The sequence below is a fragment of the Anser anser genome, assembly GCF_964211835.1.
Source record: "Anser anser genome assembly, chromosome: 5".
Classification (NCBI taxonomy): domain Eukaryota; kingdom Metazoa; phylum Chordata; class Aves; order Anseriformes; family Anatidae; genus Anser; species Anser anser.
Window position 1 is genome coordinate 30234341 of NC_139725.1, and position 14448 is coordinate 30248788.

At 43.5% G+C, this 14448-nt stretch overlaps 1 protein-coding gene across 12 annotated transcripts in view; it reads left to right on the forward strand.

Moving 5' to 3' along the window:
* Nucleotides 1-14448, forward strand: part of SMOC1 (SPARC related modular calcium binding 1) — a 127412-nt gene that overhangs the window by 104793 nt on the left and 8171 nt on the right. For all 12 annotated transcript variants that reach the window (XM_083836831.1, XM_083836832.1, XM_083836836.1 and 9 more), the window contains 2 exons: nt 1590-1695; nt 11239-11486. In XM_083836831.1, coding sequence (XP_083692957.1) covers nt 1590-1695; nt 11239-11486 — 354 coding nt within the window. The remainder of the gene's footprint in view (nt 1-1589; nt 1696-11238; nt 11487-14448) is intronic.

Consider the following 14448-nt stretch of genomic DNA (forward strand, 5'->3'; position numbering starts at 1 on the left):
GAGCACAAACTGTTACACACCTGCATGTACCCTCTTCACAAACTGTGTCATGGCTGCTCTCACAAGAGCCAGAAGAAAGAAGGAAGGAACGTGTTGCTTGCACATAGCAAATGGCAAGTTGCTAATTCCTGCAGACGGTGAGATGCTGAGGCCCCAGGGAGATGACTTCTAGCAAATGGTTTTTCAACCTTCTCATTACTGCAACAAAAAGCTCCTTTAAGTGAGTGGTCTCCTCTGGCTGCCATAGCAGCTTACCCATTACAATGCTGACATTTTCTGGACCATGTGCCAAACGAGTGCCGAGGGGTGTGCGTGTGTGTAATACGCATAATATGGAGACAGGCTAGGGACTGTTGGTTAGCTGTTGCAGAGAACAGAGCCTGTAATACTGCAAAGGAGGGAGTTTAGTCAGATCAATTTGCAAACTGCTTTCAGCTGTCAAGGGATTATTGTAGGTTTCTGCTGCTCTGTTTGGAGTACACGTGCTTCTCTGCTTGCCTGGGAAAGGCAGAAAGTGTTAACATTGCTACTCATTACTAAGGCGATACTGTTTTCTGGTAATGCTCTCCTAGGTGAATAAACAGTGTAGTAAACAGTGGTTTTGGGAAAGAGAAGAGGTAAGTGAGGTGGTGATGGCTTTGGTGTCTAATCAGAGAAGACAACGGAGTTGGGAGGTGATGGGTTTGGGACAGTGGCTCTGGAGGTGATGGGTAGAAGTTAAGTATATTTGTTCTTTGGTAGGCTAGAGCAATTGTTACAGTATTAATATGGTAGTAAATGAAGCATGCTTTTCCTCCTTTAAAAAGCAAGAAAACTGCATAGCTTGCCTCATAAAGGTGAGGAGATGAAGATTTTTGTCTCAGTTCTGTCATTGGAGGCTGACAGGAGACTATGTCATTCTGAGTTTATAGCAGAAGGGAACTGGATGGCCTCAGGACTAAGTCATGGAAATGGTTACCAAGCTTGTCTTCAGCGCACTTTGTCCGATTCCTGCCTAAACCAGCAGTGACTGGGGTCTGTTGCCACGTGATGACTCGGTCTGACATAGTTCCCATGCAGCGTGGTCATGAAAAGAACTGAATTATTGTGGTAGCTCCCGGCAGGCAGCACTCTCTGTGCCTGAAGGGGAGAGTACAAGCAGCAGTGCTCATTTTGGCCCACGCTTTAAGAAACTTTAAGCTGTCAGTTAGGACCTCAGAACAGACGTGTTTTCAAAGGAAGATGACCCAGGAGGTAATGAGTTGTTTTGTAAACTTCTCTACAAGTGTCACCATGGGAACTCCATCTGCCAGGCCCTTCCAGCACATCCCTGTGGTTATGCCGGTAGGGAACTGGGAGAGGCCGTCCAGCCAACCACACGGCCTTCCTGCCAGATATTGTTGGTGACTGTGTGTGTGCTGGACAAAAGCTGCAGGACAAATTGCCATGCAGAGAAACCCACTGAGGGATTCTTTTGCCTTTCCTTGGGTACTGTGATGATGGCTGCTACGTTCCAAACAAATGAGGGGTTCTGGCTGATCCTTGCTGCAGTGCGTTAGGAGACCGGTCTTCTGTGTTCTTGCACTGAACCTCCTCTTTTCTTTCTACAGGCTGCCCAGAAGGGAAGAAAGTTGAATTTATTACCAGCTTACTTGATGCTCTCACTACGGACATGGTACAGGCTATTAACTCAGCGGCACCTACTGGGGGTGGGAGGTGAGTCCGGAAAGCACTCGGGCTGAACCCACCAAGGTGGCTGCAGAGCTGTGGGTGCCTGTGAGGTGGGGGCGGGAGGGAAAGGTGATGCTCTGAGCTGATTCCCACTGATCTGGATTGCTGGGAGACGAACTAATGCTGTGTCTTCAGAGGCTGCTCTGTCATGTCATCGTAGTCTGGGGTGCCTCCTCCCACCCCTCCTCCCTGGCAGCTGTTCCACCATAAAGGTTAGTATAGCCCATTTGAAGTGTGAAATGAGAGCTCAGTGGGAGGAAATGGCTTGTTCTTTTGTCCCCTGGTGCATGAAAAGACCTAATAAAATGCAAATGGATTGACGGAGGCCGTGTGGCCTAGTGGCTACCATGGAGAGTGAAGAATGTGAACAGAATCCTTGGCAGCACTAGCACTGCCGTTTTGCTGTGGGGCTGAAGCCCGTCTGCAGATGAGGAGAGAAGCTGTTTTTCATGACCCTCCCTTCGGACCAGCTGCCTCTTCATCCTTCATGGAAGAAGCAGCAGGTCAGGCCTGTTGAAAGAAGTGGGCAGAAGTCTGCTTTTCTGGGGAACTGGAGAAAAGCTGAGGTCTTGTCTCCCCCTTCTGCTTGATGATAGGAAATCCCCTTAGTGCAGCAGCTGCAATGCTGCAGCATGCCATGTCTACTGAGAACAGACTGCGGTTTGAAAAGAAGTGCTGTATTGCCTTGATTAGGCAAGACTTCTATGGTTCTGGATTCCCCTGACTATAAAAGGGGACAGTGCTAGCTTAGCACGCAGGGATGCCACAACACATAATGTGCTCATGTTCTTCCGGGTGTAGAGATGAAGGAGGTGCCTCTGTGCGTGTTACTTCCAATGTTTTGAGAGTAATATTGGTCCCTTGCTCTCCTCTTTCAAAATGCAGAGGGAAGAAGCAATGCCATGTTTAAATGCTCAAGACAAAAACTTCCTGGGTGGCACCTTTGAGCCTCTTGTTTTCAGGATGGATTGCTTGTGAACCCATATGTTTCTAACTTTGCATTTGGACCTTGCAAATTGGGCTGGTGGCTGAGTGCCTGCACACGGAATATTCTGTAACCTTTTGAATTAGCAGTATATGCCTAGCACGTCTGTATTCATATAAACAGGATGAAAAATGCCCCAAGGATGGGAAATACGTCGTTCTCTCCCAGCCATAAGCATTCCAATGTCAATTTTGTGTAATTTGCATGGTTCAAATGCAGTGGGTAGGGGTGGCAGGAAGCCCTGGAGAGTATTTGATATTTATTTGGCATCTTTGGCACAGGGACTGAAACCCAGCCAATGTAATCATCACTCTTAAAATAAAGCTTAATATAAACCAATATTGTAGAGACCAGAGATATATGCCCCCACTGTACTTCTATAAACCCAGCAGGCTTGCTTCCTAATGTTCCCCAAGCTTTGTGTATTTCTCAGCTTTGAATAGAGGCCTTTCTGGCAGAATTTTTCACTGCCCAGCTCTTCACACAGTCATCATGTTGATTTATTTTCAGCTCCAGTGTCGGCAGCCCAGTTGCAAGGGGAAAAAGAAATCTTTTAGCAGTCTGTCCTTTGTAAGGCGAGAGACTGCTACCACCCAAATATTCTGCCTGCCCACAGCCATGATTAAATTCGGGAAACTGCTCTGGCGTAAACTTCCGTGTGCATCAGTTAGGGTAGATGCGTAACCCAAAGAGCATGTGTCAAGATTTTCCATCCCACCATGATATGATGAGACCATTTATTTTGGGCAAAAAAAAAAAAAAAGGCATTTCAAGGAATTTTAGATACTTAAATAAAAATTTAATCAGTACAGCTTTCATTTTGTGTGAGCTTGCAGAGCTGAGAAGCTGTCCCTGTGCAATGAATCCTGCTTTCCAAGTTTCCCAATGTGGGAAATGTCTGGAGTCTTCTCTTTAGGAACATCTGGAAGTTTACTAGGTGACCTAACTTCACTTTGGCACTAGAAATGAAAGTTCTTTTCCATGGGTATTTTGCCCATATGGCTAATCAACTCATTTCCAGGCTTAAGAACTAACAAAATATTTGATTTATGACAGTGCTCATCCTGTACCTCCCTGGCCCAGGTTTGCTGAGAAGGTGATGTTGAAAACGAAAGCAGGAGGTCTGTTTTTTCTTAATGTCAGCTGAGGCATTTGTGTTTGTGAGGAGAGCTTCACTTATCTCAGGCTCTTCTCCATCTTCGTCATAATGATGGCAGAACAGGTGCTGTATTTAAACATGTACTAGTTTCCTCTGTAGCTGACCTCTTTCTGTTCCTTTACAGCATTTTTGGTTCTTCTGTTCATTATTTCATCTTCTGGGGCTCTTTTAGAGGCTGAACAAATGAAGCTGGTAATCTAAAGTACTTTTAAAATGTATTATCAGCAAAGCTTATGCCCGTTGCAGAGGGAAGGCCAGGCAAACTTGATGCAAACAAGCTGTATCCCCAGGCCAGTTGTCCCCTTCTATTGTCCCATGTGTTTTAAGTGCAGAGTGGACGTTTTGGGTGTGTGGACTGAATGTAGGGCCTCACTTCCAGAATGGGGACGGAATTGATGCAGTACCCCAAACTGAATAGTTACGTGCATTGAACCCAGGATATGAGCTTGCAGTGTGGGGCTGTGGCAAAAAATGAACAAGTAGCAAGTAGGAGTTTTAGGTGTTTTATGGGTGTATTTCCATTTCTCCATGGCAGCAGGGAGATGTTACTGGCCTACAATATGAACCTCTAATATTAACATTAAAATAGGGAGCCAGAGAACAGCCTTGCCAAAGTTTTAAGGGCTGAAAAAGCCTAACAGTGAGAGTCTTAAGGAGTTCAGGCTTCCTTAGTGTATTAAAAGAAAGAAAAAAAAGGTTGAAAGATGATTACTTATAATCCGAGTATCTCCACAGGGACAAAAGCTCTGCAGGCTCTTTAGTCTTAACAGGGAAGAACATGATCAGCTGAATATAAACAAACTTGTGATCAAAATTTCTTTAAAGCGAGGGCATTTGTAAGGCAGAATGAAGTAATGAGGGAAGTGATGGATTCCCTCTCTCTAAGGCTTTCATCTTAGGCCTGATGCCTTTCAGAAAGACTTGCTTTAGTCAACCCAAGTTATGGTCTTAAAAGTAATTTGATTCACGTTCTGTGCCTATGATATACAGGAAATGAGATTAGATGACCCTACAGCCTTCAGTCTGAACCTGAATATGTGGAGTGAAAACATCCTGTGTTTGCTGAGCGTCTTCAAGACTTTACCTATATGTGCTGCAAAGCTATCCATGGCATTGCAATTAGTGTGTTATTACTTTTTCTTTGGGGGGAAAGGAGGAACATGAGGAGAAATGATAGAGATCTGCCTTTAGAGCACTACATAGAGCTGTGCTAAACTGCACACTTTATACTTGGCACACACGAAAACAATCTAGTAGCAGCAAAGTGAGGCTGTACAATTTGGATTGCTGCAGGCAATGTAAGTAAAACCTGATAAGACCTTTTTTTTTATTGGGCATGCTTAAAACAACCTTGTAATCCCTTATAGGTCTTGTCTCGTTTAAGCAAGTTCAAAGCTATTGACTTTAATTGAGTTACTCTTGCTTTACAATAATGTAAATGAGATGAGAACTTCCCTTCCTCGTGGCCCTGGTTTATATTACAGCAAAATAGCCAAATAGACTTCATTTAGACTTTTGAAACAGAAAATCTCTGGTAAAATTCATTCTTAATTTTAAGTTTATGTAATAACTCCAAGGCACATCTTGTTACTGTATGTTTTCAAAGTAATTAAGGGAGCGCTTGTAGGAAATGAGTTTATTAACCAGTGTTTGGTATCCTTTTTGAAAAGATGCATAGTTGAAATTGTTCATGTATAAATCCTATATAATAGGAGCATCACTTTTTTTTTTTTTAACTTCACTTTAGTACATCTTATTCTGTTTTCTAAGTCAGAGAAAATAAAATGTGTGGCACGCTCACATCACATGGGGTCTAAACTAGAATATCTCAAAGGGAATCCCAGCCTAGGTTTACCTGACTTAAGAAACTATTCCTTGATTCAGAATTTTAATTGCCCAAATGTGTGCACTATAGCTTGTTACATCATCAGCAAAAATATTAATGCCCTGTGGAGTTTTAGGTTAAAAGGACAGCTTACAACAGCCACCCTTATCATGTAACCTGGTAGCTGTGCCCCTTCATTTTAAGTTGCCAATTATTTCCCATGTAATAGCCCTAAAATGTACTTCAGAAAATTGCCCCCAAGGTTCCCTTTCATGCTGCAGTTGAGCAGTTTGAAGCAGGCTCAGTAAAGCTCAGCACATCTCTGGGGTGTTCTGAAGTTGCACCGTGTTTTAATAAAGATTGACACTTTCAAACAGTATGGGGAAGTTAATGCCCAACTCCTATTGCAATTCAATGGACGTTAGATATGAAATTCTCTTTATGCTCCTATGGAAATCCTAGCCTAATTAAAGATGAGAGAGTTCATGCAAGAGGAGGATCTTTTAAAAGTCAATGAGGAGTGAAGGGAGCTGATTTTTAAACCTTCTAAATGATTTATTCCACGATCTTCAGAAAAGTTGTGTTCAGAATAATGTTTCATACACAACTTAGCCGGAGGGAGGAGAGAAAGAAACTGAGTCTGTAACAGGAAGATAGCTTCAGTTTTAACTGTAGAGGAATTATGCATTCCCCATAATGAATTTGGACTGTGCACTAACCTTTTGTTTAGTCTGAACACAGCTTATTTTTTTTGTTAGCTTCTTGACTCTTTCACTACAGGAAAGGGAGAATAAGAAAACAAACACACAATCCTTTTCACAATTTCATTAAAGTAATCTTCTTTGATTCAAGCCATGTTCCACGGTTAGGACTTCGAGCTTTATGAGAGAGAACCGTAAAGAACAACAAAAGGGAGCAGAGCAAGAAGAACCGTGAATTTTACCTCAGTTTGTTAAACTCTTACCACTTCCCACTACTCCCCCTAGGAACCTTGGAGGGCATCATCAGTGTTCTCGTGGGCATTGGCTGGCAAGACCAGCCCTAACATTTCTGTAGCTTCCATCCATCCTTCATTCAGCAACAGCACCAAAGCAAGGCATACATCCTTGCAAGCTACTTTCAAGTCTTAGAAACTTACAGCTTTAAATCCTGTAGGCTTCCTGACTACAAACATACCTTATGTGTTAGGGAGCTGGACTAACTTTTTTTTTCTACTCCATTGCTTCTGCTAGTAGCTTCTCACACGTCAGTGTACCTTTATCCTGGAATTAGCTCCATTTGGTTTATAGTCCCTGTTTGCAGTCTGTAGTTAGGTGATGTTAGTCTGGTCTTAATCCCCTTTCCTCCTCCCGCCTCAGCCATTCTTGTTGCTGAATAAAGTTTGTATTACAAAGGAACAGGTTCTCTAAAGATCTTCAAACAGCTGATCATCTGCTGGGAACTTAGAGCTGGAAACCTTGCTTTCTCCCAAAGCAGTATTTTGTATTTGGGTTTTCTGTCACTGCAACAATATTGAGTGTGCAGTTGCATGCAGCGGGGCTGCACATGGGCAGAGCGGTGGCTTTGGTAGGAATGGACTTCAGTTAGTAAAATTTAGTGGGGCATATTAAACTTTGATGGTACACTCCTATGGAGGATAACGTGATTGCACACTGTACATGGTTTGGTATGTAAGTAATATCTGACATTGCTGCTCTCCTATACTCTAAACCTATACCTATACCTAAACCTATACCTCTATACCTACCCTTCCTTCCTTCCTGCTCCTTCCCACTCAGTTAACCCCTCCTTTCTTGCTAGGGAGCCTCAAGGGCTGGAAAGCATTATAGACTGCATGCAAAGTGCATGTTCAAGCTGTCTGGGTGGTATTTTGGCATATTCTTCTCCCTCTGCTCCAGAATTTAGTACAGCTGCAAAAGCACACATCCGTGTTTTTTCATAGCCTCTTTGCTTTTTGCTTGTACCCCAGTTAGACCAGATGATATGAAGGTGTTCTGTGGCAGCATCTCAGCCGGAAAATAGTAGTGTTAAAAGTAGTAGTACATTAACCCAGGTATGTCCAGGCATTAGCCACCTAAGAAATAATTATTCTCCCATGAGGGAACTGACAGCATGTTACACAGGAGGAGGAGCAAAAGCCTACGTAGAGAAGGTTATTTACTTGATGCCGACAAATTAGTTAGTAAAGCCGAATTAACAGGTTCCTGTCCTAGGCTGTTAATGACAGACCACTCTTCTCTTCCTTGGTAGGCTGTGAGTGGCCTTATGCTGCATAATGGAGCTAAACTTGCTGGCTTTTATGTAGTCATCATAAGAAGCCTAAGAGGTCTATCTGCATTTTTGTAAGGGTCTGTCTTTACTAGATCTTATGAAGCTGTTACCGCACTGCCGTGAGAGACTGGAGTTCAGTGGATTTTCATGGGACCAGTGTTAGAGCAAGAGATGGGAGTTGGGAATGTGCAGAGCAGTTTTATTCTCTCTTGAGTTTTCTGATTCCTTTGTGGTCTGAATGAGTGGAGATGCAGCCCGACAAATTAGGTTTGCATCCAAGAGCTGATTCGTTTCTCTTGGAATAGCAATGGAGAGGCATTAGAAGGAAATTCCCCAAGAATACACGTGAAAACTCTCCCCTGGCAGAACACTTTGAGCCCCCAGATATATTTCAGCTAATCCAGCATGTATGGTTGCTGCCATAGCACATCATCAAAACTAGGTGGCTTAGAAATACTGTGAAGTTGCATCAACGCATGTTTCATGGATGGAATATAAATGTCTTGCGTGGGCAGCCATCACAGTCAAAATATTTAGATAGGGTGTTGTAACCTCGGCCTTCTTAGTGTATCGTGTAATTTCACAATTCACCTAGGGAAATATGGCCAGCCTGAGATGATGTGGATCCTCTGTGTCCGTCCTGTGCTGGGATTCTGGATGGCCATCAGAAAGGGCAGGCAACCAACTCAGGAACTGCAGTACTGGTAGGCCAGCCAACGGGAAGCGGTAAAAACTCAGTAATGGCTGTGTCTTCCTTCCTCCTGCAGTCACAGCAGTTAAACTAATAAAACTTCAGCTCCATTAGCATGCTAGAGCTGGGTATGAGCACTCAGCGTGTTTGTAATGGCTAGGACTGATAAATCATCACCTCATGAGTCAATGTATTTGTATTAGCCTGTGGATTGCCTTGGTTTTCTTTATGGAAGTGCTGGAGTGAGCTATATTGCCTCTTCTGGTAACTCACAAGAGCTCCTCTTTGGTGTATTTCTGAAAAAGAAGGCACTTTTAAGTCCTGCTGCCGAGTGTCTCTTCAGCAGGTAGAGAGGAGCTTGCATTTCTGTCTGTTGTTTTTCCAATGCTGGTGCTAGGGATGCTCTGCCCTTTTCTCTGTTTCTGTCTCTCCAGATCTGCGCCTTCAGAAAAAGGTTAGGGCAAAGGGCAGGCCAACGTGTGGACCAGGGGAACCTCACATGCAAAAGCTTGGGTTGTATTCCTATGTCGGAGCAAAAGCAGAAGCTCCTCCGTTGCAATACAAAACTTCTGGTTCTTCCCTGTGGCTGTTGGAAACACGCTAGTCTTCAAGTGATAGCCAGCTCGCTTCCAAAAGGGAGAGAGGCCAATGGCTGTGTTTATAAATGTCATAAAAACAAGCCACAGGATGTGTTTTTATTCTCTCCTGTCATTCTGGTCTTCACAAAGAGTTTCAAGGCTCTAAAAAATCCAGGCACTCCCTTAGCTTCCTGGGGAGATTTTTGCAACTTCTGCTTGTCCATAGGTAGCTCCAGGGGCTTGCCTTGTGTTTTGGCTCCCAAAACGAAGCCAAATTTATTCCCAACCTCTTCTTTCTCCCCCACAGTGTTTATCCCACTGTACATTGACCAGATGCTGCAACTGAATGCCAGGCTGCTTCTCAGCTAAGAATTAAGTGATGAAGGAGACATTCTCAACGAAAACCTTGGGAAAAACGTGCAGTTTATTTGCCACTCCCCAGCGTGTGTTTACTTTTGGGGGGGATCCAGATGTCTCCGGGTAGGGGCTACCTTTCATGCTAGTGATGTAAATTACCACGGCTGTAGGTTGGAATTTTTATTTTTCAGGTTTGGTAGCTGCATTTTAGAGGAAGAAGCGGTCCCATGGGAAGGTCAAAAGGATTTTTGCCCTTCTGGTACCCAACGAAGAAATCTTCAGTGGCCATTTAAATATATATCTTACCAGTCTCTGAAATAAGCTTGGTGATGGTCTTAAAATCTATTTTATAGCAGACCTTAGTGAAATTGAACCTTGGTTTGTATTTCCCCACCAGCTCGAGTGCCCAGAGCTCACACCAGAACCTGGCTCCGTGCAGCACACAACCGTCCCTCTCTCACTGCTGAGGAAGGAATTAGGCAGCAGCTGGAGGTGTCTCCTGGAATAAGTCAGGGCAACCAGTGCCAGTGTAGCATGTCTGACTGCCTGTCAACTAATTTCCATGCACTGAAATGCTGTACGCTTGGGAGGAAAAAGGCTCAAGTCTCAGCATCTTTTCAGCTTGTTCTACTCATACGTTTATCACATGGAGAAAAGACGGGCTACCTTAGTGCAATTCTTAAAAATACTTCTTTAGAAAGGGCTTCTTCCCTGGTTCTTTGTATCGCGGACGAATAACACCCTTCCAGCTGCTGCTGCAAAACACCCTATACAGTGTAAATAGTGTAACATAATAGTGGCTGTTCAGAAATGGCTTGAGGTTGTATGGCGGCATTCTCTACTCATGCATCTTCAGCTGTGGCTGTTCCTCCTCTTGTCCTCCTCCTCCACTGATATTTTTTGTTATTGTCCACAGAAAGAAAATGTGAGCCAAATAACGTCAAACTTGTAATATCAGAATGAGTAAGAAATGAAGCAAACTGCAGTTGCCAGTTCCGTAGTATTACTTTTAATGGATTTGTGGTGCTTGTCTGCTGTGGAATTCTTGTGTATAAATCAACCATGTGAAAAGCATTAAATATGCTGGAAATACAGCACAGGAGTTCAGATCATATAAATAGATACAGCAAGAATGTTGCATCCTGCCAAGGACATTTTCAAATAATGAATGTGTCTTGCATTAAATTAATTTGTTCCCTTTCTGAAGCCTGGATGTTGATATCACAGAAACTACCATGATAGCTAGTACTCATGGTTCTCCTGTTGGTAATTTGGATGGGAGCCCAAGGGTCAAAAGGACCATGGAGACTGCCTTTTGCCCTCTAAAGGGAGATCCTTCTGGGATTAGGCAGAGTTTCAGCAACTGGTGTGAAGAGAAGTGTAGTAACTGAGGGTATCAGTCTCCAGGAATCTCTTGGCACCACTTGTTAATGCTAAAGGACATTTTTAGAAAAAGTTTTTTTTTCTTTTTTTCCCTCTCTCTCTCTCAAAAGAGCTCAACTAAAAGGAGATTGTAAGACCTGTGTGTTTATGCTGCTTTAAATATGGCATAGTGTGTGCCTGACTCACACTCTGAGTGAGCAGATCTGGCTCTTCAGCATCTGCCTGACAGTGTTGGTGGGAGCACCCACTTGTCAGGGGCCTGTGCTTCCTCCCTTCCAGGTTCTCCGAGCCAGACCCCAGCCACACGCTGGAGGAGCGAGTGGTGCACTGGTACTTCAGCCAGCTGGACAACAACAGCAGCAATGACATCAACAAGCGGGAGCTGAAGCCCTTCAAGCGTTACGTGAAGAAGAAAGCCAAGCCTAAGAAATGCGCCCGACGTTTCACTGACTACTGTGACCTCAACAAGGACAAGTCTATCTCCCTTCAGGAGCTGAAGGGGTGCTTGGGAGTCAGCAAGGAAGGAGGTGAGTGCCTTTCCTTCCCCATCCTGTGAGAATAAAAGACTGATGTGGAGTTACGTTCAACTCAGGAATCAGTTTTCCCCCCAGGTGATTGAAAAGTGCCACAGTTTGCATGGGAAAATGAGAGGGATTAATATCCTGTCTTGTAAATATAGTTCATTATTTACTAAGCTATGTCCTTAACACAGGCCTTTGTGCTAAGCACTATACAGATACAGGGCAAAAATTTGAGCCTTGCTCAGTACCCGGCTTGTACTATAAAAGTCCTTGGAAACCATAGTTCAGACCAGGTCCTTTCTGAGTAATACACTGCTGACAGTATTTTGTTGCCTCAGCCATATAGGTTGGATGGTGTATGAGCCAGCACAGACCCAGTCCTTCTCCAGAGACCCTGTTGACTAACAGAAATAATATTTATTTTCATTGCTAAATCCAGTATGCAGGAGAGTGGATGACGCACAGAGAACAACTCAGAAAGAAAGTGCAGAAATGTGTTTGCCCTTTTTCAGAGTTAAATTGAACTTAAAAAATCGGAGAGAAATGGGACATAGGAATAACTTTTTTCCTTTCTGTTCAATGCCTGAGCAACCAACCCACCCTCCTTCCTTTTCTTCCTTTCGTCTTCACCTCATCTGCTGTTGGGACCTGGACCAAGCTGATATTTTTGGAAATTTTACAAATTGAAACTCTTCAACCCAAATTCAATAATTATCAGTCATTCTTGACTGTGGGTAGATTTGCTTGGCAGGAGAAGGCAAGCTGGAAGATTCCTGGGGACTAATTTCCTGTGCAGGTGTTTTGGCTGTGCGGACAGCTCTTGTTGTAACTAACCATCGTGCTGCTCGAGATGGATGGCTAGCTTTCTTTGTCTAGGCTTAACCTTTCCTTAGTCCTTTCCTCGGGTTTAGCAAGCGTGAGAAGGGAATGAGTGCATTTGAGTGTTGGGAAGTTGCCTTTTCCAGGTGCTTTGCAAATGTTTCAGTTATCATAATAAGGCTGTTGCATTATTTGTCAGCTGTGAGAAGCTTTCAGCTTCCCTAGCTCAGTGGAAGCTTTTTTCTTAGTCATTGGTACTTTACTGAGGAATGACATACCAAAATAGCAGTCCTGTTCCTTAATTTTATTACCTTCCCAATAAGATGAATATGCCAAATTAGTTTTATTGGTGTTTGGCCTGGAATAAGACTCTCTGGAATCTGCTGCCTTGGCCAACTGACTGTTCAGAATTTAGTTTATGGAAGGAGGGAAAAAAGGAGAGAAGGAAGAAAATGAGAATCTTTGAGCTCGAGTGAAGGGGAAAAGAAAGTAGCAAGGGAGACATGTTGTGAGTGCCTGATTCCCACACTGTTTGCTGAGAACACAGCCTGACTTCTCATGGTTTATTACATTGTATGAGGACAGAACTGTGTGCAAAAAAGGGCTACGACCTTTTTTTAATCACATAGCTCCACATACCGAACAGAGGCCTGATAAGCCTTGAGGTAAACGCCTAAGTTTTGTGGAAGGAAAACTCTTAAAGGACTAGAGGTAGCTGAAGGATGACGAGGGCTAAAAAGCAGTAGAGGAAGCCAGTGCAGGGAGCAGATACCAATGTGTAGGAAAGCATGTGAGTACTCTAGAGGTGCAGCTTACAAATTTGTGATAGATCTTTTTAAAGGAGTCATGAATTTGTGAGGAGTCATGAATTTGTATTCACAAGAACCTCTAGCTCATCTTTTCTCCAACATCCTCTTATTCCAAAAGATGGGAGCATGCAATCATCCAACTAAGTCCATGTGTTTCTTCTCTGTGTTTCTTTCTCTATGCCATGGCCTCCGCACATCTGCTTGGGCTGAGGTCACTGTGGGTTGAAGCCAAGAGCTGGTTGGGAAGCTTTTTGATGACGTACTTTCTGTTGTAAACTGCCAGTCAGATGAAACCAAAACTTCTCACGGAAATGTTTGTTTCAACAAAAACTTTGTTGGAAAGGTTTTTCTGGTCTGGTTTTGGATGAGGGAAGAGTTTGAGGGATGTAAGAAAAGTCACCATTTCCAGCTGATATACTTCATTACTAACGAACTTGCCTCAAATGTTCCGAATCATACTTGGTATCCAGCAGCATAAGGACTAGAGCAAGTTGGGTCACCACTCCAGGTGAGCATGCTTCCTGCTAGGTAAATTGAACACTTGTACTGATTTTGAAAATAAAGCTTAATACAAACTTTGTAGGGTTTGGGATGGTGAGAAGAACAAATGTTAAGGCTTCTGCATTTTTGTCAGCTTTTGATTTTTTGTGACCATTTCCATCCAAAAATGGAAATGGTGGTGCTTGGTGGAAGCACAGGGCATAGATAAATCAGCACTGTTGTCTGTCTCTTGGCTAATAGATAAACAAAACAGAAAAGATTTCTTGGAAAATTTCTTGGAAAAGATTCTGGAAGGATTCATCTAGGATGTTCATGAGGACAAGACTGACTCTGAGCTCTTTCCAGGTTAGGATCAAATCTGTCTAAGGTGCATAGTTCTGTCGTTCTTCCTCTTCTCAGCAGGTTCTTGATTCCTGTGGTCTCCTAATGTGTGGGTGCTACCAGTCATTGGTTCTACTGTAAGGAAAAGAGCTGTCCAGTCAGCTAGAAACCATTCCTCTTTTCCATCCTTATGACGACCCAAAAAGCTGCTGGGAAATCTGCGAGGTCTGGTGGCCACTTTGCACAGCTCTTGCCCCTCTGCTTAAACCAGATGCGTTTCTATCAGGAGCATTCCTGGCACTCAGAATGGGGTCACCACAAAGAGCCAGCCTTTGAAGGCAACCGTCTGTGCCAGCAGCGCAATTCAGAAATGGGATCAAAATGTCTTAATTAAAAATGGGGCATGTCACTTTCCACTGGAGCTGAGCAAAGACTACAGAAAGAAGGAAAAATAGTGGACAATTTAAACAGCAGAATTAATTCAGTGCTGTGTGAGACCCTTCTAATTGGTATCTGCA